The sequence below is a fragment of the Xenopus laevis genome, chromosome 7L (assembly GCF_017654675.1).
Source record: "Xenopus laevis strain J_2021 chromosome 7L, Xenopus_laevis_v10.1, whole genome shotgun sequence".
Taxonomy (NCBI): domain Eukaryota; kingdom Metazoa; phylum Chordata; class Amphibia; order Anura; family Pipidae; genus Xenopus; species Xenopus laevis.
In genome coordinates this window covers 20,671,666-20,696,792 of record NC_054383.1, presented here as the reverse complement: position 1 = coordinate 20,696,792, position 25,127 = coordinate 20,671,666, and the positions used below count along the sequence as shown (strand labels likewise).

At 40.3% G+C, this 25,127-nt stretch overlaps 2 protein-coding genes across 3 annotated transcripts in view; both read left to right on the top strand.

Annotated features, from left to right (window-relative positions):
- LOC108696129 overlaps window positions 1-7,296 on the top strand; it is a 29,537-nt gene extending 22,241 nt beyond the window's left edge. Inside the window, exons 7-11 of one of the 2 annotated variants that reach the window (XM_018225193.2) lie at window positions 16-91; window positions 929-1,003; window positions 2,996-3,952; window positions 4,384-4,390; window positions 6,571-7,296. In XM_018225193.2, the coding sequence (XP_018080682.1) occupies window positions 16-91; window positions 929-1,003; window positions 2,996-3,952; window positions 4,384-4,390; window positions 6,571-6,666 (1,211 nt within the window). In that variant the 3' untranslated portion in view covers window positions 6,667-7,296. Of the gene's footprint in view, window positions 1-15; window positions 92-928; window positions 1,004-2,995; window positions 4,042-4,383; window positions 4,391-6,570 lie in introns of both variants that reach the window. The other variant, XM_018225192.2, reaches the window with a different exon arrangement.
- A 9,315-nt stretch (window positions 7,297-16,611) lies between these two features.
- Window positions 16,612-25,127, top strand: part of btaf1.L (B-TFIID TATA-box binding protein associated factor 1 L homeolog) — a 58,949-nt gene continuing 50,433 nt past the window's right edge. The window contains exons 1-2 of the mRNA XM_018225191.2: window positions 16,612-16,981; window positions 24,364-24,487. Coding sequence (XP_018080680.1) covers window positions 16,968-16,981; window positions 24,364-24,487 — 138 coding nt within the window. The 5' untranslated portion in view covers window positions 16,612-16,967. The remainder of the gene's footprint in view (window positions 16,982-24,363; window positions 24,488-25,127) is intronic.

Here is a 25,127-nt window from a genome sequence, read left to right as displayed (position 1 = left end):
TTCTGAACTCCATAGTATTTGCACAGGCCCGAGGTCATCCTATAGAGGGAGCAGTATACACAGATGATCTTTTAAATGGACCAACAAGAAGGTAAACACATTTCTGACTTAAATGTAAGCAACATGAATGGACTGTCTTGTTAAAGTGCCACGCACCCTGAAAACGTCCAATGAAAATACCTATATCGACTTGGTTTCACATATACGTATGTCTCTCTGCAAATTAGATAAAAGGGGCCAATTTGTGACCTCAGAGGCGCAAGGAACAAGAGCAGTTTAATGGTGGGGTGTGGGTGGCATTCTCTCTTATACTTGGATGGTATCTAGCACTAGCAGATAGGACCAGCTTTAAATATATTCCCTTTAAAGCTTTGTGGAAACACCGACTGGCAATTAATTTAGTATTTATTGGTTAGAATGCACTGGCCATACAAATAAAATCAACACTATACCTCTAACTTTGGAGAGCATTGATTATAATGTTGCCAGGAGTTGATATATTTATTAGGGATGCACCGAATCCACTATTTTGGATTTGGCCGAAACCCTGAATACTTTGTGAAAGATTCAGACGAAGACCGAACCTAATCCTAATTTGCATATGCAAATTATGGGGTGTGAAGGGGAAAACATTTTTCACTTCCTTGTTTTGTGACAAAAAGTCACGCGATTTCCCTCCCCGTCCCTAATTTGCATATGCAAATTCGGATTCAGTTCGGCCAGGCAGAAGGATTCGGCCGAATCCCGAACTGAATCCTGGTGCATCCCTAATATTTATTAGATTTAATCCTATATTATAACTATATTAACATTACTAGTGTATATATAAGTTTGTACTATGTCATGTTGCAAGAGTTTGTATCAAATATGTTGTGTATTAAATGCAAAAATGAAATTACCTTTTTTTTTTTTTTTAATAATGTACTAGTAATCTGGGTATAGACCAGCCTCCATCAGTAGAAGAGACACATGGTGAACTTAATAATCAACCGGAAAATGGAAGGTAAACATTTTACCTATTTTGCTCTTAGATTATGGGAATCTTATCAGGATCATCCAATTCATTGTCCAGCTTTTTTACAGTGATTTTGAAGGGGATCTAAATCCTAATTATTAAAGGGATACTGTCATGGGGAAAAACATTTTTTTCAAAATGAATCAGTTAATAGTGCTGCTCCAGCAGAATTCTGCACTGAAATCCATTTCTCAAAATAGCAAACAGATTTTTTTATATTCATTTTTGAAATCTGACATAGGGCTAGACATATTGTCAATTTTTTTTTAACTTTAGGGTTTGCTTCTACTTTAAAAACCAGAGTCCTGTAAACTGAAGAGCAGCCAGTCAGTTGCCCACCTGCTATGAAGTAGCATTTTATGTTGTCAATGGATATATAAACCACCACTTTTTAAAGATGGCTTATAATATGATCCTAAGGATAAAGGATTTCCCTTCCATTCCTAATACTCCAGAGATGCTGCTGAAAAATGTATCAACTAAATGTTGCAAAATTGTAACCGCTCAAAATCTGGGCCTGAATTACTAAATTGCCTAATTCAACAGGAACATTCAACTTTAAACTTCGATTTTGGAAAAACTGTAAAAAAAAAAAAAAAAAAATGAGAATAAGTGAAAAAAGGTCTAATTTCTGGAGAACAATCTGAAAACAACTCAACTGAAAAAGTGTTTGGAAGGTGAACAACCCCTTTAAAATACCTCTGCTTTCGGTCTACTGAGAAACGGCGAAAAGGCGACATTCACTGTGCAGGATCCAACATGCAGTGCTCTTAGCCTGAGTAAGTACAGAAAAACCGGAAGTCATCAGTTGTGGCTGTGTAAGAGCCTTGAGCAGTAAAGAGTGTGCTGACTTTATGGAGTCTTCTGTAATCCTTAAATTTATAGCTGACCTGCATGCTGCCTTTACTGCTCACAGCTCTAACAGAGATAAATTAGTCTGACAGGATGAAAAATCCTCTGTACAGCTACAAACTTTGGCTTCTGGTTTTTCTTTACTTGCTCTGGCTAGGAGGAGAAGTTGAGCAGCGCATGTTGGATCCTGCACAGTGAATGTCTCCCTTTTGCTTTTCTGAGTAGACCGGAAGCAGAGTTTTAGCAAGGTATTTTTAATAAAGCATTTAAAATATTAAAGAGATACTGTCATAGGAAAAAAAATCAGTTAATAGTGCTGCTCCAGCAGAATTCTGCACTGAAATCCATTTCTCAAAAGAGCAAACAGATTTATTTTTAATATTTAATTTTGAAATCTGACATGTGGCTAGACATATTGTCTGTTTCCCAGCTGCCCCGGTTGTGTGACTTGTGCTCTGATAAACTTCAGTCACTCTTTGCTGCTTTACTGCAAGTTGGAGTGATATCACCACCCTCCCTTTCCCCCCAGCAGCCTAACAACAGAACAATGGAAAGGTAACCAGATAGCAGCTCCCTAACACAAGATAACAGCTCCCTGGTAGATCTAAGAACAACACTCAATAGTAAAATCCAGGTCCCACTGAGACACATTCAGTTACATTAAGTAGGAGAAACAACAGCCTGCCGCCAGAAAGCAGTTCCATCAAAGTGCTGGCTCTTTCTGAAAGCACATGACCAGGCAAAATTAGCTGCCTACACACCAGTATTACAACTTAAAGAAAAATACACTTGCTGGATCAGGAATTTAATTTTACATTGTAGAATTTAATTTTATATTGTATTTATATTTTACAAACAGTGTAATTTATAAATAAAAACTACACCATAAAAATCATGATAGAATCCCTTTAAACATTGTGCAGGACAGTGCTAGTATTAGTGCAGGGTAGAATAGATTTTTTTACTTAAAACATTTTTGTGTTACTTTTCCTGTAATTTACTTCCTGTAACAAATAGATCTATGGGCCCCATTTGTTCACTGTAAATGTTAAATATAAACCTATCTTCTATTCCTATAATTTTTTTATAGAACTTTTTTCTTTCTTTTTAACCCAATTTTGTTGACAGGCCAGAGAAGCAACCTGCTCTTCAGGGCACACAGCGGGATTTTATTGCAGATGACTACGGCGATTTTGATGCACGTAAATTGCCACTGCCACCTCCTTTGCCAAAGGAGAAACCGAGGCCAACTAAACTTTTTGAAGATGACAAGGACTTTTTAACCACTATGCCAGAATACGTAGAAAGAGTTCGCATTGCACGGCAAACATTAGAGCGTCAGAGACTAGAGGCAATCAGAGCGAGATCTATTCAAGATAGTCTACTTGCTGCACGTGAAAGGAATGCTCCTGAGCTGCATCAGCAAAAGGACTACGTGAATAATTCTTTATCTTCAGCTCAACCTAAACAACGGGTTTACAACAGTGTCGCCGAAGTTACACAAGAGATACTCCGCAATCGTTCCATGGAGCTTGAGTCTGGGCGTCTTGCGGAGAGTCAGAGCCGTTCTAGATCTGACCCAAGAGAAGAGGCGACATTAGATGGGAAACCGGAACGTTCAGATTATTATGGCAAGAGAACAATGGATAGAATAATGCCTGGCAGTAGCTCTCAGTCTCTGGAGTTTTCACAAGGAATGGTGGGTAGACCTGATTATTCTGATGCAACTCCTGGACCAGCACCATATTCTTCTCGTCCAATGTCTGTGCAGAATTTTAAAACTGACGTATGTGAGGCTGATAGTGGAAAGCTAGAAGCTTACAGCCGATTCCAGTACCAACATCCTTTAGACGTTGGCAATAACATGGCACCCCTGGATAGAAATGAGTTACGGTTTGAAGAAAGACAAACTCTAAACTCGAACATTCCAACTTCACGAAACGAATTTGTACAAAAGGAGGCAACAATGAGCCACCAGCAGGTTCTTGAAATGCAGTACCGGAGTCACCAGGAAATCCCTGGATTGTATCTGAGAGAGAGAGAAATAACTATGGGACCTTTGCATGGCCAGCGCATGGATGGACTGCACCCAGAGGAAAGACAGTTTCTAATCAACAAAGCCAGACTTCTGATGAACACTGAGAGAGCTGCAGGCACAATAATTATGATCCAAGGTAAGGAAAGAAAACTATCCGTTATCAAGTCATTTAAAAGGGATATTAACATTATTAAAATAATTATGGCATATAACCCTCCCCCCCCCAAATTTACAGTATTGACAGTACAGCCACCCAAACCTGCCATGTTTTATACTACAAGGAAGGTAAAAATATATGGGGATTATGTAAAAAAAAAAAAAGGGCACTACGTTTGGCCAGGAGCAGTAGCTAATAGCAACCAATCAGCAGGTAGCATTTACTGGTCATCTGTTTAAAAGCAAATATCTTCTTGGTTGCTATGGGTTCCTGGGCAAACTTGGTACCTTTTATTACTTATGGTGGATAGTGCAGTTGCAGAGGAGATGTTTACATCAGTATCCATACAAAAAGGAGAAAGCAAGGCTTAAATTATCAAAAAGGTCTATATAAATACACCAGTATTTCCTCCTATTATTTACACATGGGCTTTTGTATCAGACTTCCTGTTTTCAGCATAAATCTCCAGGTCTAGGGCTTGAGCATGCTCAGTTTGCTCCTCTCTCCCTCCCTGCTGTAATCTGAGCCCAGAGCTATGAGTGAGCAGGGAGAGACTCAGACAGGAAGTGATGTCACACCAAGCTAATATGGCAGCTACTATCCTAAACAAACCGAGAGAGCTTCTAGAGCTGTTTACTCAGGTATGGTAAAGCATTCTGCAGAATAAATAAAGTGTTATAGCTTGCACTTTTGTGGCTAATCTATTGGCAATAAACTGCTTCAGTAGCTTTCCTTCTCCTTTAATGCCAATCTAAAAAAGAGAATGTTCTATACATGAAGCCCTCTTTCTTTTTTTTTTCTTGTCAGTGTTTTTTTTTTTGACCTCATGAAAGTGCAGATAATTATTCATATAAGTGTTTTTACTTGTGGTCTTAAGCAGTTATATGGATTATCCATTCATGTTGTCTTTGACGCTGTAATATTGGGCTATTTTTTGTACAGGTATGGGACCTGTTAACCAGAATGCTCGGGACCTGGGGTTTCTGGATAATGGATTGTTCCGTAATTTGGATCTTGATACCTAGGGGCAAATTCATCAAGGGTCGAATTTCGAGGGGTTAAATCCCTCGAAATTCGACTGGGGAATAGAATCGCATAGAATCGAATAGACAATTCGGGCGAATTTACGCGCTGGCGAATAGTCGAATTGGCGAATATTCGCCAGGCGAATAGGCGCTCGATCGAATATTCGCTCGAAGGATTTTCATTCGATCGAATGCCTTTTTATTCGATCAAAAACTTGGAAAACAAGCCTATGGGACTTTCCCATAGGCTTTTAAAGCAATTCGGTAGGTTTTAGGTGGCGAAGTAGGCAGTCGAAGTATTTTTAAAAGAGACAGTACTTCGACTATCGAATGGCGAATAGTCGCAGCGTTTTTGCGCTCGATCTATTCGAATCATTCTACTCAGGCGAATTTACGCCAATTCGATAGTCGAGGAGCACAAAAATTCGAAGTTTTTTTACTTCGAATCCTTCACTCGAAGTTAGTGAATCGGCCCCCTAAAGTCTATTAGAAAATCTTGTAAACATTAAATAAACCCAATAGGCTGGTTTTGCTTCCAATAAGGATTAATTATATATTAGTTGGGATCAAGTACAAGCTACTGTTTTAGTATTAAAGAGAAAAGGGGAATAGTTTTTGACAATTTTAATTATTTGGATAAAATAGAGTCTATTGGAGATGGCTTTTCTGTAATTTGGAGCTTTCTGGATAACAGGTTTCCGGATAACGTATCCCATACGTGTACATTAAAATCTATTTCAAATTCTGGACAGACTTAAAGGAAAACTATACCCCTCAAAAAATGTAGGTCTCTATAAAAAAGATATTGCATTAAACAGTTCATATGTAAAACCCTGCTTCATGTAAATAAACCATTTTCATAATAATATACTTTTTTAGTAGTATGTGCCATTGGGTAATCATAAATAGAAAATTGCCATTTTAAAAAATAAGGGTCGCCCCCAGGACACAAACAAACCATACACGTTAGGTCACATGAGCCAATTAACAGACAGAGTTGTGTCTTTTGCTTCCACACTTCTTCCTGTTACAGTTAGAGTTGCAGTATTTCTGGTCAGGTGATCTCTGAGGCAGCACACAGACTATCATGAAATGGTGGTTCAAGGCAAGAGAAATAAAAGGGCAATATTTACTTAAATATATATTCCAGTTTGGTAAGATTCTTTAATATGCCACTTAATTTGATAATATATATATATAGTGTTCCATTAACAGCATGCATTTCTTCATATGGAAATAAATTACAGTAGAACCCCTATTTTACATTTTTCAGGGGACCAGAAAAAAAAATGGTGTAAAAGGAGGGACATTTATTATGCATAATATATAGGTGGGACCACAAAACAACAATGTAAAATGAGGGAAAATGTAAAATCAGGGGATGTAAAATTGAGGTTCCACTGTATGTATAAATGTCCTTTATTGCAACAATCTCCTCTGATCTTGTAACTTATCTGATCCAATTTCTCTCTCTCTCTCCTAGGTCGTTTCACGAAATAAATCCTATTCAAGATACAGATTTCCGTATGACCAACAGATTTTCTCCATATCAGCCGCCTATGAGAGCACAGCAAAGTAATGATTTCTTAAGGTACCGGGAGCCAGGACCTCCATTACATGAGAACAGAGACCAGCATGGTTCCCTGGCATATGACTCTTATTATAATATGCAGAGAGGCGGTCAGACTATGGACAGATATTTGCTCCAGGATGCTGCGACTAGAAACAGATTACATCTTAATTGATTTCTTTTGAAGTTGTCGGGTGCTCCGACTCTGTTTTCATAGTTGTGTCTCATGTGTTAGATGTGACTGTTTGTTTCTATGTTGTTCTCTCATACAGCAGTGGTTAACTATACCATAATTGAAATACAGTACAGGTATGGGATCCGTCATCCAGAAACCCGTTATCCGGAAAGCTCGAATTATGGAATGGCCGCATATTATATCGACTCCATTATATCCAAATAATCAAAAGGTTTAAAAATGATTTCCTTTTTCTCTGTAATAATAAAACAGTAGCTTGTACTTGGGGTGGTTCACCTTTATGTTATAGAATGAACAATTGGAATTGAACATTCAATCATCTTTTAAATTGGTCTTCATTATTTATTTTGTACACTTTTTTAATTATTTGCCCTTTTCTTCTGATTCTTTCCAGCTTTCAAATGGGGGTCACTGACCCCATCTAAACACAATGCTCTGTAAGGCTACACATTTATTGTTATTGCTACTTTTTATTATTAATCTATCTAGTCGGAGCCTTTCCTATTCATAATCCCAATCCCAAGCAATGCATGGTTGCTTGGGTAATTTGGACCCTAACAACCAGATTGTTGAGATTGCAAACTGGAGAGCTCCTAAATAAAAAGCTAAAAAACCACAAATAATAAAAAATATTCTGAGACAATTGCAAGTTGTCTCAGTATATACGAAAAGTTAACTCAAAGCGGAACAAACCCTTATTGGAAGTGAAACCAGCCTATTGGGTTTATTTAGGGGCAGATTTATCAAAGGTCGAGGTGAATTTTCAAATTCAAAAAAATTTGAATTTCGGGCTATTTTTTGTGTACTTCGACTAGTGAATAGTCCGAATTCGATTCGAATTTGGAAAAATGTATTTGTACTGTCTCTAAAAATTCAAACGACTATTTGCCATCTAAAACCTGCTGAATTGCAGTTTTAGCCTATGGGGGACCTCCTAGAACCTATTTGGAGTCAATTGGTGGACTTTGAAAAATCTAAGTTTTTTTTTTGGGAAAAACTTTGATTCGAATTTGATCGAATGTGATATTACTTTGATTTGTACGATTCAAATTCGGGCGAATATGGACCTATTCGACCGAAAACAGACCTATTTGGCCAAAAAAAAAAACAAAAACAAACTTTGACTTAATTTTGGTCAGTCTTTTGAATTCAAATTTCGAAAAAAATTTGAAATTCAACCCTTGATAAATATGCCCCTTAAATGGATACTGTCATGGGAAAACATGTTTTTTTCAAAACACATCAGTTAATAGTGCTGCTCCAGCAGAATTCTGCACTGAAATCCAATTTTCAAAAGAGCAAACATTTTTTTTATATATTCAATTTTGAAATCTGACATGGGACTAGACATATTGTAAGTTTCCCAGCTGCCCCCAGTCATGTGACTTGTGCCTGCACTATAGGATGGAACTACTTTCTGGCAGGTTGTTATTTCTCCTACTTAATGTTACTGAATCAGTCTCAGTGGGACTTGGCTTTTACTTGTTTTTATATCTACCAGGGAGCTGTTATCTTGTGTTAGGAAGCTGCTATCTGGTTACCTTCCCATTGTTCTGTTGTTAGGCTGCTGGGGGGAGAAAGCGAGGGGGTGATATCACCACAATTAGTCATTTACCGCAATTAGTTCGATCAAACAAAAAATCGTTTGAAGGATTTTAATCCATCCATCAAACGATTTTTCTGCGACCAAAAAAACATAGGCAAGCCTATGGGGACCTTCCCCATAGGCTAACATTGCACCTCGGTAGGTTTTAGGTGGCGAAGTAGGGGGTCGAAGTTTTTTTTTAAGAGACAGTACTTCGACTATCGAATGGTCGAATAGTTGAATGATTTTTAGTTGGAATCGTTCGATTCGAAGTCGTAGTAGCCAATTCGATGGTCGAAGTAGCCAAAAAAACATTCGAAATTCTAAGTTTTTTTTATTCTATTCCTTCACTTGAGCAAATTAAATGTGCCCCCAGGTGTGAAGATCTAAACAACAGAAGATCTCTTATCCAGAAAGCCCTGGGTCTGAAGCGTTCTGGATAACAGGTCCCATACCTGTACCAAGTTTCAATAAGTTTACCTGAAATGACATTTACTCGCATACTTAATCTTTTCCTCAGCTAGCTGGTTGCTAAATGTGGATATGAAATAGCGGCTATTCACAGCACTTAGTGCAGCAGCTTGTGACTGCTGTGGGGACAATGACCGAGGCAACTAAGCAACAGTTGCCATACACTTAAAAATCATTTTTGCTTCACAGTGGTGGCCTTAATGTGGCATCCAGCTACTGATTCATTCTTTTTGATTGATTGCAAGATTGTTTCCGTCTAAGTAAAAGAAAAAAAAAGCTTCCAAAAACATTCAGATTCAGCTGCAAAACAAGTGCTCCCTGCTTCTACTAATGCTCCCACCCCAGAACCCTCCGCATCTGAACTTACTGCTGCGATCTGCTACAAATATTCAAATCCAGACTTGGCAGTCACCTATACGAGTGGGTTTGGGGAATCTATTGTGGTAAATAATAATGATTGGTAATTAAAATTATTGTATAAATATTTAGCAAGCTGTAACTGTATTGAAAGTACAGATAAGACATAAGTTTTTGTTTTATTACATGCTGGAGCTGTACAAAATTGCAACTTTATACTTCACTTACTGTATATTCGCTATTAAACAATTCTTTTGTCACATCTTTTGTATGTGCAGTCGTTTTTTTGTGTCTTAGGGTAGGACTCCACGAGCGATTTTGTCGCGATCCGACGCGCTGCGAGCAACGTCTGCATCCGACAGTCGGATCGTGTTGGATCAACGCTGCGACACCATTCGACATTTCTATCTCTTGCCTTATATTTGTCGCATGCGTTTTGTCGCAGAACGTCGGATCGCGACAAAATCGTTTGTGGAATCCTACCCTAATGGATAGAGATAATATAGATCCCTCTCTGCTAAGGGCCAATCTGCAGGATGATTTGAGGTTTTCTATGGTAAGGAAAGCTGGCTGCTCTCCTAGGGGCAAATTCACTAAACGACAAAGCTCCTAACGCTAGCGTGAAAGCGCTAGCGTAGCGCATTTTTGTTAATTCGTTGATTCACTAACGGACACTAGCGTAAATTTGCTTCGCACCCTTACGCCTGGCGAATTTGCGCAACGGACGTAACTACGCAAATTCACTGACGCGCGAATTATTCTGAACGCTACCTTTTACGCCAGACTTCCTTCGCCACCTCAGACCAAGCGAAGTGCAATAGAGTAGATAGGGATTGCTTCAAAAAAAGTTAAAAAAACGCTGGCGTTTTTTCTTTTTTTATGGGTGATAGGATAGGCTGAAAAAGATTGAAAAATGTTTTGGGGCTACCCTCCTTCCCCCCTACATTTCCTAACTCATGGCACCTTAACTATACAGTGGGCACATGTGTAGGCAAAATAAAAATTTTATTTGCTGTTTTGACGGTTTCCCAGGCTTGTGTAGTGCTGCTACATATACCTCCATTGTAACTTGTATTTGGTGCCGTATGCAAATTAACCATCGCTAGCGTAACTTTGCTTTGCTTGGCGAATTAACGCTAGCGCAACTTCGCAACCTTACGCTTCCCCTGAGCGCAACTTCGGATTTTAGTGAATTTGCGTATCGCTGGCGAAAATACGCCTGGCGAAGTGGAAGCTGGCGCAACTACGAATCTTAGTGAATTTGCCCCCTAGTGTCCCTACAACCTTAACCCATGCACTGCCAGCAACTCTCCCATGCAGGTTCAGTGGAAATTTAAAAGGGAACTATCGCGAAAATGAGAATTTAATATAAACTTCCGCATACTGAAATAAGAAACTTCCTAAATGCAATCAATTAAAAATTCTGTACCGTTTATGAAATAATCAAGTTTATCTTCACTATCCCTCTCTCAGCATCTGTTTCTCCTCATTCTGTCTTCATTCAGGAGTTGGGTGTCAGATGAATGATCCAATATATCTTATAGGGTGGCTCCTTCTGCCTAGAAGATGTATTAGAGCTCACTCTATTAAAATCACCAGACACAGTGTCGGACCGGGCCAGACCCCCTCTACCAGTTTCCGGCGATGCTCATCGCAACGCCGTTTGCGCATGCGCACCGAGAAGCGCCGCACGCGCATGGCGGCGTTCGAGCGGCACATATGCACAGTTCGGCATGTCGCAGTAGGGGGCTGGGGGGCCCTGGACCAGCAGTCCCGGTGGGCCCAGGGCCCCCCAGTCCGACTCTGACCAGACATCATGTCTCTCTACATGCAGAATTTGCGCACAATATTTTGTTTGCACTGGAATCCGTTATTTGAGTGAGCTCTAATACATCTGCTAGGAAATAAAGCCCCCCCTATAAGATATATTGGATCTAACTGTCAATGAATATCTGACCCCCAACTGCTGCATGAAGACAGAATGAAGAGAAACAGAAGAAAGGGATAGTGAAGATAAACTTGATTATTTCACAAACCATGCAGAATATCTAATTGATTGTATTTAGAACGTTTCTTATTTCAGTATGATGATCATATTTAAATTCCCCTATACCTCACATTAGGCACTTGTTTGGAAAACCAAGCAAATCATGCTTTTGAGAGCGTAAGAGCAGTTAAGCCATGTTGCTGATTCACTGTTTTTCCATCATAATAAAACTCTTCACTCTTTTGGATAAACACTATGGAACCATATGGTGAGTTTACATTTTTCTGATTAGTGAATCACTTCTGTGAGTAGAAGAGAAGCGAAACGGGGAGAAAATTTGAGAGCAAAAAAGAACACAAAAACCAACATAGGGTGGGGTAAAAGAGAAAAGGGACAATGATGAGGAAACATAATTGGGGCTGAAAGAACTGGCAGTAAAACCAAACACTTACAGAGGTAGGAGGATTATAAGATATATACATACTATACATACAGCTTGGGGGTCTGAATCACAGCTACCTAGGGTACGCAGCAGGGGAGGGTTAGGAGCAGCTGTGGAGAATGAACCCTTAACCCCATTATTTAATCCTGTACCCAGTTACTTGGTGGATCTTGAGGTGTCAGATTTGTGCTGTTAGCTATGAACATGCCCTTAACGGGATTCTGTCATGATTTTTATGATGTCGTTTTTATTCCTAAATTAAACTGCAAATAATTCAATCAACAATATAAAATTTAATTCATGAACCAGCAAGTGTATTTTTTTTAGTTGTAATATTGGTGTGTAGGCGCCATCTCAGGTCATTTTACCTGGTCATGTGCTTTCAGAAAGAGCCAGCACTTTAGAACTGCTTTCCGGCAGGCTGTTGTTTCTCACGCTCAATGTAACTGAATGTGTCTCAGCGGGACCTGGATTTTACTATTGAGTGATGTTCTTAGATCTACCAGGCAGCTGTTATCTTGTGTTAGGGAGCTGCTATCTGGTTACCTTCCCATTGTTCTGTTTTAAACTGTGACCTATGCAAGAATGGCCTGAAAAATTTAATCTATTTCAATTACAGAAGAGGTGCTTCTACATAAACATGATAAAAGTGATGGACAACCGGGGTAACTTATTTGACTTGGTATCATTGATGTGGTATGATATAAACTAGTGCAAGGAGGAAGAATCCATGGAAAATTTTGCACCAAGTAACATTACTCTGACTGGGTGCAAAATTTCTAAGTTACATTACTATATAGATATTACCACTCCTTAAAAGAGAACTAAAGTTTAACTAAAGAAGTAGCTAGACATGTTGTACATTATGTTTTGGGCTTCTTTACCAGCCCAAGGCAACCACAGCCCTTTAGCAGTAAAGATCTGTGGGGCTCATTATCAACACTGGGCAATGAATGCAACAATCTGATTGGTTGTTATGGGTAACTGTGAATTTGTGAGTGTTGACCAAAAATACAACTCGAAATTTAGAATTTGAATTTACAATTCGAGCCCCTCGATGTCTGTATTGATGTGGGGAAAGTTTATATCAAATAAATCAGCCTGCTTTTATTGGCATAAATGCCAAACTTACGATTTTTATTATTTTTCAAGGTAAGTATGGACAAAGAGAAAAGAATACTGTTTACCAGAAAAGAAAAACAAGCAAAAAAAGAAAGCAGATTACATATACATTGTAGTATTATGTATGTTATTTTGGGAGAAACGCTCAGTATGGTTAGAAGCAAGACAAGGTTACAAGGAATTCTCAGGATTCTCGTACGATAAGGAAGGAGTCTGGTGGGGTTGTGTGTTGAGGTCTAATCAAGGGGTTGAAGCTAATCAATAGGTGAGGCCCAGGTCCGGACTGAGAATTAAAATAGGCCTTGCCATTTCAGGTACACAGAGGCCCAATCAGCCAACAAAGATGCCCAAACAGACCCCACCAGCCCACTTAAAACTGACTTTCTATGGCACCTTATAGCAGCCCCTCTGGCATTTGCCAGAACCCACAGATTGCCAGTCCGGGCCTGGTGAGGCCTCATCATGGGAAGAAGCTAATCTAATCAAGGGGTGAGGCTTCTTAGCTCCCATATTGACCAGATGCTGAGTCGCCCAGCAATAAACCTCCTCTTCTACGGGGAAATTAATCTCCCCAAACTGCCTCCCATACTTCCCGCAGGCTTGAATGAAAATCACTGGTGGGATAGCACTCTGAGCGCTACCTTTTCCGAAGACGCCCGAAGTTTCCTTGTGAGGCAACTTCGGAAAACAAAGCGCACCGATTGCCGGGAAGTCAGTTTGTGTCCCTGCCCTAAGAGGTGGCTTAACAACGTGGCTATTTCAGTCCACAAATGTTGCAGAAGTGGGCATTCCCAGAATATGTGGCCCAATGTTTAGCCACCCCTCCCCCAAGTGATTGTAATCACTAGCCTCAGAGACTCTGGGCCAGCATTCCTCCCTCTCTCTCAGGGTGCTATTCTATTGTTTGCCACTATCTTCTCATTTATCCCATGGATCCCTTGCAGTATCCCTGGCTGGTGAGCCTGTGCTATAGAGTAAAAAAAAAAAAAGTTCTGATGCTATTCTGCTGTTCTTATGCACCACCCAGGGCAGCAATAAATCAACATGGCAGTATGGCACTCAGCAGAATAGGACCATGGGCATTCCATCACCCCAGAAAAACTCACTCACTTTCTATTCATTCCTATGGGATTTTTAGAATAATATTTATCAAAGGAGTTCACCTATTGATAAATATACTTTTAAAAGTCCCATAGGAATGAAAAGAAAGTGAGTGAGTTTTTCTGTGGTGAGCTCTAATCTCACATTTTGATAAATCTACCCCTTAGGGTAGGACTACATGGACGGTTTCGGCTCAATCCGACGCGCTGCGACAAAACACCTGCGACAAAAATAAGGTAAATTAATGCATTGTCGCACGGTGTCGCATTGTTGATCCGATGCGACTGTCGGATGCAGACGCAGCATCTGCATCCAACAGTCGTGTTGCGCTGAATCAATGCTGCGACTTCATCCGACATTTCTATCTCTTACCTTATTTCTGTCGCATGCGACTTGTCGCAGCGCGTCGGATCACCCCAAAACGTCCATGTAGTCCTACCTTTATAATTACTAGGGTGTACCTAACAAAATAGTATGTGTCAGTGGTGCTATCTTTTCTTGTCCTATAAAGCATAACAACACCCTGCAAATAGAGACGGTATGGAACAAGGCGTCTAGAAAAGGTCCACTTAAAGGGCATGTAAAGGCAAAAAATAAAATCTCATTTTTACTTTCTTTAATGAAAAAGAACCCCATCTCCAATATACTGTATGCAGTGAAATTCTCCCTTTGTTTACTGCTGTGGATAGGAATTGTCAGACGGTCCCTAACTGCTGAGCAGGGAAACAATCATACTTATGAACAGCAGGGGGAGCCCCCGCCTTACTTCCCAGCCATGCAGAACTCAAGCAGCTTTGTTTATGACGATCCCTAAGCAGCCCAGACCACACTGAGCATGTGCAGTCTTAGTCTTGCTATACATTTAATGCGTTATTTATTTTATCACATTACAGCAATAAAAAAGAGCTGAGAGTAGCACATGCAGCAGAGATCCTGCAGGAACCACAATAATCAATGGATGCAGCAAACTTCAAGGGACGTCATTTTAGTATGTTAAAGAATGATTAATTCTAAATAAAATTTCAATTGGTCTTCATTTTTCTTTTTTGTAGTTTTGGAATTATTTGCTTCTTGGTCTGACTTTCCAGCTTTCAAATGGGGGTATCACTGACCCCATATTATAAACAAATGCTCTGTATGGCTACACAATTAGGGGGTTATTTAATAAAATCCGATTTTATCTCATAACTGAATTAAAAAAACCACGACCAACTCCCATTCCCGATTTATAACTTATTTATAGTGAAAAAAAAGCTTGTTTTTATCGTTATCGGTTAAAACCTGATAAAATCAAGCGAATTGTATGATTTTTTGGGTTTATTTCCCAAATCGCTTGATTTTTTTCTGGCTTTTTCCCAAAAAGCCAGGATTATTTGGGTTTTCACCCGAAAAGGTTTGATTTTTGGGCTAATTCCAGTGCAGACCACAGACACTTCCAAATAGGATAAGGACTTCTTACTAGAGTCCTGCATCGGGTCAGGTACCCGTGGAATAACCGCAAAATGTGATCGAGTTTTTGTGCCTACTGTGCGGGTGGCCCGCGGGTACCTGATCCGCTGCAGTGGGGTCGACTACAGACGGCCATTCCCGGTGTCAACTAAGAAAATCCTATGCTTCCCGATGTAAAAAGCGATCGGTGTGATGTCACTTCCGGTTGGCGTGGTGATTGCTGTGGGGAGTGGGTCGGTCAAAAATCGTTGGGCATCAGAAGGAAGGTATGCGAGATCTGGTTCAGCTTAGGCTAAGCGGGTCAGGGTTGGGCGCGGGTCTTTTAAGAACAGACCCGTGCAGGTCTCTACCTCTGCCATTGACTTATATACAACCTTGGAAAGTCTGAGATGGCGGGTTTTCAGATTTGGGTTTTTTGCAGCATGGGCCTTAATGAATCTCGAAAAATTCAAGTATTTAAGAAAAAAAAGAGAAAAATTCAAGTTTTGCCCAAAAAAGGCCGACCAGATAAATTTGAGGTTTAGTAAATAACCCTCTATACAGGTCTATTATTCAAATCAGTGCATGGTTGCTAGGCTCATTCGATCCCTAGCAACCAGATTGCTGAAATCGCAAACTGGAGATCCGCTGAACATAAATAACTCGAAAACCACAAATAATCAAAACCAATTGTGAATCACCTCAGAATATCACTCTCCGCCTCACACTACAAGTGCTCTCAAAGGTGAACTTGGATTTAAATTAAAACTACTTAAAAAACTAAAAATATAGCAACGCTGGTATTTACCACAAACAGGGCAAAAGCTTTGAATGGCTGGTATATTGGTTAGAACATGTATTTATAATCAGCGTGGGAAATATTGAAGAGAGATATGTATTGGGAAGTTGCAGTGAAACAGTTGTACAAGCAGCACTCACTGCTAAACACCTACACTGAGTCCCGGATACACAAATAAAGAGAACACGCAGCTACCAGAGAAGCCACTTCACGTCCATCTCCGCCTGTGCAGCTTCCCCTCGCCCTTCCTCTTTCTTTCACACTTCCTACCTACCCTGTCTCCTTCCCCCACCCCCACAACACATCCGCCTCCCTTTCGCCGCTTCTCCCCGCCCCTTCCAGCTCGCCAGCCTAATCGTTGAATCCCTGTCAATCCAGACCCCGGGCGCCTTTCTAACGCAGCTTCCCATTGGACGCCAGCAGCCCATGTAACCAATCAGGCCGCGGCTACCATGGTGGAAGGAATAAATACAAGATGGCTCCTCATATAAAGCCAGGCATCTGGCTTCTCTGCGGCCGCGATAAAATATACCGATTATTTCGGTTTCAGCGGCTCGTCGGATGCCGCTGTAGCCCGGAAGGGTGACGGTGGCTCCGGTCTAGTAGTAAAGGCTTCAAGACGACGTGTAACTCTCGGGCTGCTAAAGAAGCGGCCATGCATTAGCTGCACCCGGTGTCTTGGAGACTGAGGCGGGTCGTGAGAAGGAATCTAGGCCCAGGCTTCCAATCGGCCTTCGGTTCTCGGCTAAGCCATTCACCTTGTGACGGAGGTTTTGTGTATCTGGCGCTTTGTGTGACAGGGAGAAGCTTTGTGAGATTACCATGGCCGTGTCCAGGTTGGTATCAATCCGGCAGCAGCAGCAGCAGTGTGGGGAGCAGGCCGCCTTCTTCATGGCTTTCCTACACCCTGGCAGCTCATAGATGCCCATGAGTCCCAGCCCTATAATTCTACCCTCTGTCCCTATATCCCTGCACTTCTCATTAAACAAGGAAAGCGATATTACAATGTTCCAGTGCTATTCCTTCTACTTTAATGTAACCCGTTGTCTCTTCTTCTGACTCCAGAAACAATGTGGCAGTTCTTTTTAATTGGCAGTTTTCCTGCTACAATGTTTCAGGAGTCAGAAGTGGCAGGGGATAGAGAACAGACAGAGGATAACCATTCTCTATCATAATGACAACAACAAAACAAGTAAAGATCCTCCTTTTTGGAATATTGAAAAGCTGGGGATTACTACAAGCTGAAGAGGGTTAAAGCTTTACATCAGGGTGGGGGTACAGTGTAGAAATGATGTTGTCTCTTATAGCTATTGGTTTTTGTTTTCATACAAATTAAGGCAATGAAATTAAATGATTTCTCTGCCACCCCACCCCCCCAATAAGTCAAAATTTTAGGAAGAGGTTCTTTACAGTGAGAGCTGTCAAAATGTGGAATTCTCTCCTTGAATCAGTTGTACAGGCTGATACATTCGATCGCTTTAAGGGCAGGGGCACACGGGCAGATTTGGGGAGCTTTAGTCGCCTGGCGACTAATCGCCTCTTCTTCGGGGCGACAATCTCCCCGAACTCTGCCTTCCGCCTGCTAAAATGAAAAATTGCCTGAGCCAATGCACTCGCGGAGTTTCGATTTCCGAAGTCGCCTGAAGTTTCCTTGTTAGGCGATTTCGTAAAACGAAATGACGCGAGTGCCATTGGGCTGGCGTTTTCTCATTATAGCAGGGGGAAGGCAGTTCGGGGAGATTGTGGCCCCGCAGAGGAGGCAATTATTTGCCAGGTGACTAAATCTCCCTGAATCTGCCTGTGTGCCCCTGCTCTAAGAAGGGGTTGGATGGCTTTTTAGCAAGTGAGGGAATACAGGGTTATGGAAAATAAGTCATAGTACAAGTTGATCCAGGAACTGGTCCGATTGCCATCTTTGAGTCGGGAAGGAATTTTTATCCCCTCTGAGGCAAATTGAAGAGGCTTCAGATGGGTTTTTTTTGCCTTCCTCTGGATCAACTGGCAGTTGGGCAGGTTAAAAAAAAAAGTTGAACTTGATGGACTTGTGTCATATAATGAGAAGGTGCAATTCATTAAGTAGACCTTTTAAATATATGTATAACTTGAATTGCTATTTAATTGTGGCTACTTAACACACCCTACTTCCTTAGGTAGACGTTGCACTTGTGTTTAATTCCATTCTGGGAAGGTGCTGCAACTGTCTGATAATGTAAGGGATGGCTGCCATACCAGTAGTGCTGTATATTGGAGCTGTCAAAGATGGAATTCCAGGCCCCTTTCCAATAGACCTAAATTGCAATGTTTCAGTCCTCCTTCATTATCTTAAGTGTAACTCCTTGTTTCTTTCTTATTTCTCTCCTGAAACAATGTGGCAGGAGGCAGTTCTTTTAATCCGCTACATTGCTTCAGAAGTCAGAAGGGAAGTATAAAAGACAGACCAAAGCAGCTTTCAATAAATGATCTCTTTATAAGTTTCATTATGCAAACATTAAATTAGCGAAGATCTTCCCTTTTGAAACGTTTTCCCTCTGCCTTGGTGGAAAGAAGCTGAGATTACTATAAAGGGACTGTAAGCTGAAGAGGATCAATGCTATACAATAGTTTGGTTACATTGCAGAAAGTATGTTGTGCCCTACAGCTATTGGTTTTTCATAGAAATTGAATTCTCTGCTGCCTCCAATAAAAGGTCTACCAAATGAATTGCACGGTTCTGTAATACTTCGTAGTATAATTGAATGGTGCAAATCATTTGGTAGACCTTTAACAATATAACTTTAATTGCTATTATTTCATTGTAGCTACTTTGCACACCCTCCTTTCTTAGGCAGACGCTGTGCTTGCTCTTTAATATCTGATATTTATTTTAGCTGTAACTGGGTGATAATGTGTAAGGGATGGCCGTCACACCAGTAATGCTGTATATCAGAGCTGTCCAGCTTGCAGGCTTCAGCTGTTGCTAGACTACAGCTCTTTCCATCTGTCGGGCCATGCTGGGTGTTATAATTAAATGCCACAGGGTCGTTTGTCCTAGTTATTGACTTTAAAACATCCCTGAGAAGAAGGATGGCTGCAGATTAGTGCTAGGTACGAGATGGAGAGATGCTTTGACTGTTTGTTCATAGAGAATGCTGGGAGTTGTAGTTAAATTGGTGGGCTGCTGTTAGGATGTCAGGTAAGGCCCTCATTCATTCATTCATATACATAGGGTAGATAATCAAAAGCTTTGCTACACCTATGGTCAGCATTACTGTAAATTATTGTGGGGTATCTGTGTGTGTCTCTGCATACCCAGGGTGACAAAATCATTACACACAAAAGCTGGACAATGAAATTAAAGCTTAGCATTATACCTTTAAATTGAGCAAAGCCTTAATTCCGTTCAGTGTGTGTAATGATTTGATCACCCTGGGAAATTCTATGTTTTAGAATAGATTATAAGCTATTAAGAGCAGGGTCACCTGTGCCTCCTGTATGGGGTCTGTTTTTGTATGTAACATGTATACACCCTTCTGTTATACAGTGAATAATATTGATAGGATAATGTAACCCTGCTGTGACTTGTGAGGGTTTTATTGACTACACAGGGAGTTCTGTATCCATTATTGCAACATATAGATAGGCCTTTTCTGTAGTAGGGGACCAATATGTGGGGGGTGGGTTATTTCTTATAATTTCAGTTGTGATCATGAGGCAAAGCTAATTTTTCCTGTTTTGTTGCATTAGGTCTTTATTAGAGTTAATCTCCTTAAATAAATATATATGTTGTGTACAGTTTGCTTTTGGATGGCTAATATTATATAATATATAATATTGCTACAAATAGGGAATTATTTAAAGAGGCACACTCCCCCAGCTGCCTCCCATTGACACGAATAGAGAAGTTTTGACAGCACTAGGAGTGGCACCTTCACCTTGTAAATGCTAACTGGAGCCATCAGGAGCTTTCCATTCCAGTCAATGGGAGGTGGAACTGGGCAATTTTTAGCACTTGGTAACTGCAAAATCTGCTTTAGCCTGGCACAGTTGAGCTTTAGCCAATCAGAATTCTATATGTTGGGTGGTAGATTATATAGTGAATAAAGTACCCCCTTTTGTAAATTATAAGGATATTATAAGTTACCCAGGAGTTTCAGGACCATATAAAAACACGAGGCCGAAGGTCATGGAACTCCGAGGTAACTTCTAATATCCTCATTTTGCAACCGAGGGTACTTTATTATAATACACAAATTTCAGTGAGTCATGTGACAGAAATTACATCAGAACTCGGTTTATAACTGATGACATCAGAACTGACCGTTTATAAGGATATAAAGATATATAGATAGATATATATATCAACCAAACAGATCCACACTCCTTCAATTAACCCAATTAACCCTAAGATCATCTGCCCGGTTGCTGCTCCTGGGATTAACAATACAAAAAAAACGTTGGTAGCACACTCCAGGGACTTATATATAATTGAAAAACTTTTTATTATTAATGGCATAATGATCGACGTTTCGGCTCCCCTCTAGAGCCTTTCTCAAGATAAAAAGCCATTGGTTACAAACACATAAATAACCCCCACAGGTGTATCCCCTCCCCTTGTGCAAAACCCATCCCCCATAGGACTTCTCACTTCACAATAAATAAATATACAATAATTTTATAAATACATATCAGAATATGTGTAACTATTTAATACTCAACAGTACAACAACGGATCTAAATGTAACAGATACCTGATGGATTTTCGATACATTTTATCGTGTGTTAAGGAAACAATTAAAGCATTGTTCACTAAGGCCTTTTGGTGCCATTGAATTCAATCTTTTGATCCAGTACGTTTCTCGTTGCAATAACATTTGGGATCTGTTGCCACCCCTTCTAGGTTCAGGTACATGGTCTATGCCTATATATTTAAAAGTAGGCCATCTGTGGCCCTTCTCAAAAAAAAAATGCTTGGCCACTGGTTTCACTGATTTATCATCCCTAAACGCCGTGCTAATTGCTGACCCATGCCCATCCATACAGATGTCAAATCTGTCTTTCCAATGTATGCCAAACCACATTGGCAAGTGACCATATAAATGACGTGTGGTGGTATACGGTGTTTGGTTTAAATTTTTTGTCCTTTTTGGGGATGGAAAAATACCTCACCAGGTGACATGTACCTACAAGAAATGCAACTCTGAAACACCCTGGTTTACCAAGTGGATTGTTGTCGCTGGTAACCATTCACGGATCAGTTATAACTAGCATGTCACGTAAGTTCTGCCCCCTGGTGTATGCCATCACCGGAGGTTCCGAGCAAACTTTTGCCAAATTCTTATCTCCCTTAATGATCAACCACCTATCTCTCACCAATTGGCTAATCTGACATGAATCCGCGTTGAACCTAGTAACAAACGTCATTCTAGCACCCCCCTGCCTTGTTCTGTGGTGTTTGTGCCCGGTCCAGAGCTCTCTGTAATACTCTAGCCTCGTAACCACAAGCTTTAAATTTGTCCCACATATCCTTAATCTGTAATTCACATCTCTCTATCTGAATTGTTACGCAGAACGTGACAAAATTGCGAAACCGGTAGAGATAATATATATATTTTTGGTCCCCCTAATCAGTCAGGCCAAGTCCTACCTGCACTCAAGGTGCACACAACCTACACTCCCCAGTTGCAGCAACTGCTTAAAGCAGGAGCAAACCTAAAATGTAAAAAAAAACCCTACCCTACATAGACCCACCTCCTCCCCCCAGTGTTACCCTGGGCAAATGCCCTTTACTTACCACTCGGTGCAGATTTGGTCCAGTGGAGTTCACAGGCACCATCTTCTCATTGGTGATCTTCTGAATGAGACAAGCGGAGTGGCACTTGCGCAGTTGGAGCAATTTTCTGTTTCGCGATACAACTGCACGTGCCTCCTAAACTCACAAAACTTTCCAAAGCGCCTCTCATTTCGAGGATTACCGAAGAGAAGAAGATGGCACCTGTGAACTCCGATGCCTGAATCTGCACCGAGGAGTAAGTAGAAAGTTTGGGGCATTTGCCTGGGGTAACACTTAGGCTGGCGGAACGAGGGAGGGGGTCTATGTAGGGTTAGGGGTTTAACTTTTGGGTTTGCTTCTCCTTTAAATCCCTGCCTTCCTCCTGTACTTGACCTTTAGGCTACCCCCACTGCTTACCACTGCAATTTCCCATGATCCCTCAACATGGTCCACTCCCCCACTGATAGTGCCCCCCAACTTCACCAAAGCAACATGCATCTTCTGCCTACCCTTAGTTCTGGCCCTGACCACAGCGCAGGTTAAAAAAAATACATTAACAAGCTGTAGGGACATGAATAGCATGCCATTACTTAGAAATTTCCTTCTATACACTTCAGTGGTTATTTATCAAAGGGTTAGTTGTGTTTTCTCATGAAAATATTGAATTTTCAAGGTTATTTTTGGGCTTAAAAAAACTTAAATATTTTGAGATTTATTATACACCTACCCTGGAAATAGCTTGAAGCCAACAATATACCATTTAAAGCCTGTTGAGGTCATGTAGGAGTCAATGGCAGAGGTCCCTTGAACCATTTGAAGATGTTAATAGCCTTCATGTTTGAGTTTTGCCCTAAAACCCAAACAATCCGAGTGATTCCCCCCCCCCCCAAAACTCAATCAATTAGAGTATTTTTTTTTCACCCCCATCTACACTGATTCGAGTTTTTTACATTCAAGATTTTTCTTAAATTAGAAACCATTTGATTGAGTTCATTCGAGGTATAAAAAAAAACCTCACAGACCTCTAAAACTCGACATTAACCCCATTAGCTTCACTGGCACATTTTGATATAACTGATAAATCATTGCTTTAACCTGAGTGATAAGCATCTGCTTATGTTTGATTTTCTAAATTTGTTATTGTCATTCTACTTCCTCCCCAAGTTCCCCTCCCTGTTTTGTACATTTTTTTATTTTTTAAGTGAGTCAAATGTTTGTGACCACTTCTACTGTGGGAGTGAAATTCGCAAGACTGTGTAAATATCCCAGGGTGGTGGGGAAATGCTTTTATCAGACATTTTTAATCAGTCTTGAGCACTATTCACCTTCTGTTGCTGTATTCCTCTGCGGAAGGAGGATGAAATACTGAAGGGGGCTAGTTTTTCCTCCTGTGTCTACCAATGTGAGGATCATTTGCCTTTCCCCTAAATTACATAAATAATAAGTCCAGTCATAGTGGCTGTCTGTGCCCCTTAAATCGGACCTTTTCTTTGAAAGGGGATTTAACTGAACAGGAGGGATGTGAGAGGAGATAAGGAAGGTGTGTGGCAAGCATTATAATTTGGGCATTAATGAGGATTCAAGCTGATCTACTAATGCTGAAGGAAGATAAATATAAAGCAAGGGAAAAATGATCGTGTCTCTTAACCTTGAAAAAAAAAAAAACTATAAGAACTATCGCAAAAATGAGAATTTAATATAAGCTTTGTCACGCTAAAATAAGAAACTTTCTAAATATAATCAATTAAATAGTTTCTGAAATAATCAAGTTTATCTTCACATCCTTGCTCTCCGTGTTGGTTTCTTTTCATTCTGTCTTCTTGCAGGAGTTGGGTGTCCGATTGACAGATTCAATATCCAATAGGGGGCTTCCTTTCCTAGCAGATGTGTTAGCGCTCACTCAAATAACTGATTCCAGTACAAACAAAATCTAACAATCTAACAAATAACTGACTTTGCCAGCAATTCTGCATGTAGAGAGACTGAATTTCTGGTCATTTTAAAATGGGAAGCTCTAGGCAAAAGGAGCCCCCCCCCCCAAAGGCTGCATTGGAACTATCGTTCAAAATCAGACTCCCAACTCCTGCAAGAAGAGAGAATGAAGTGAGGCAGATGCTGAAATGGGGAGAGAAGATTAACTTGATTTCAGAAATGGCTAAAAATTTGTAATTGATATATTTAGAAAACTTCTAATTTTAGCACAATAAAGCTTCTATTACATTTGCATTTTGACAAGTTTCCCTTTAAGCACTTTGTCTGTGATGAAGCTCGAACAGTTATTGGGGGGGGGGGGGGAAGCAACTTTGCACACTAATTTTTATTTACAGTGTCAAATGAGTATAGTAACAATTGTCTATAGACAGTCCCTTGCAAAACCCCTTTTTATAGTATATTTTGCATTGTAGAGGGTTGGGCTGGTATATATGGCCACTCTATACTTTATAAAGGTTCTTTGCTTATCATTTTCAGGTTGGACCGGCTGTTCATTTTGCTCGACACTGGAACAACCCCTGTGACAAGGAAAGCAGCGGCCCAGCAGCTTGGAGAAGTTGTCAAACTCCATCCCCATGAACTCAACAATTTATTATCTAAAGTAAGTCTGGGGCATCTATGCAAATAAACGGCCGTTGCTCCAAATCACAAGCCATCGATTCTTGATGACCTCTTGGAAATGTTACACTTTAGGGTGCACAATATTACATGTACTGATTGCAAACCTGTCAACCAGACCAGAGGTGATATATCTTTAAAGGGCAACTATTGTGAAAATGAGAATTTAATATAAGCATCATAGTGGAATAAGAAGTTTTCTAAATACAATCAAATATACTGTACTGTTTATGAAATAATAAAGTTAATGTTCACTATTCCTCTCTCAGCATCTGTTTCTCCACATTCTGTCTTCATTCAGGAGTTGTTGTCAGATATTAATTGACAGTTGGATCCAATATATCTTAGAGGGGGGCTTCCTTTCCTAGCAGATGAATTAGAGCTGATTCCAGTGCCGTTGGCACAAATTCTGCATGTAGAGAGACGTGATGTCTGGTGGTTTTAATAGTGAGCTCTAATACATCTTCTAGGCAAAAGAAGCCCCCCTATAAGATATATTGGATCTAACTGTCAATTCATATCTGACACCCAACTCCTGAATGAGGAGAAAAAGATGCTGACAAGAATAGTGAATATAAACTGGATTATTTAAAAAACTATACAGAATTTTTAATTGATTGTAT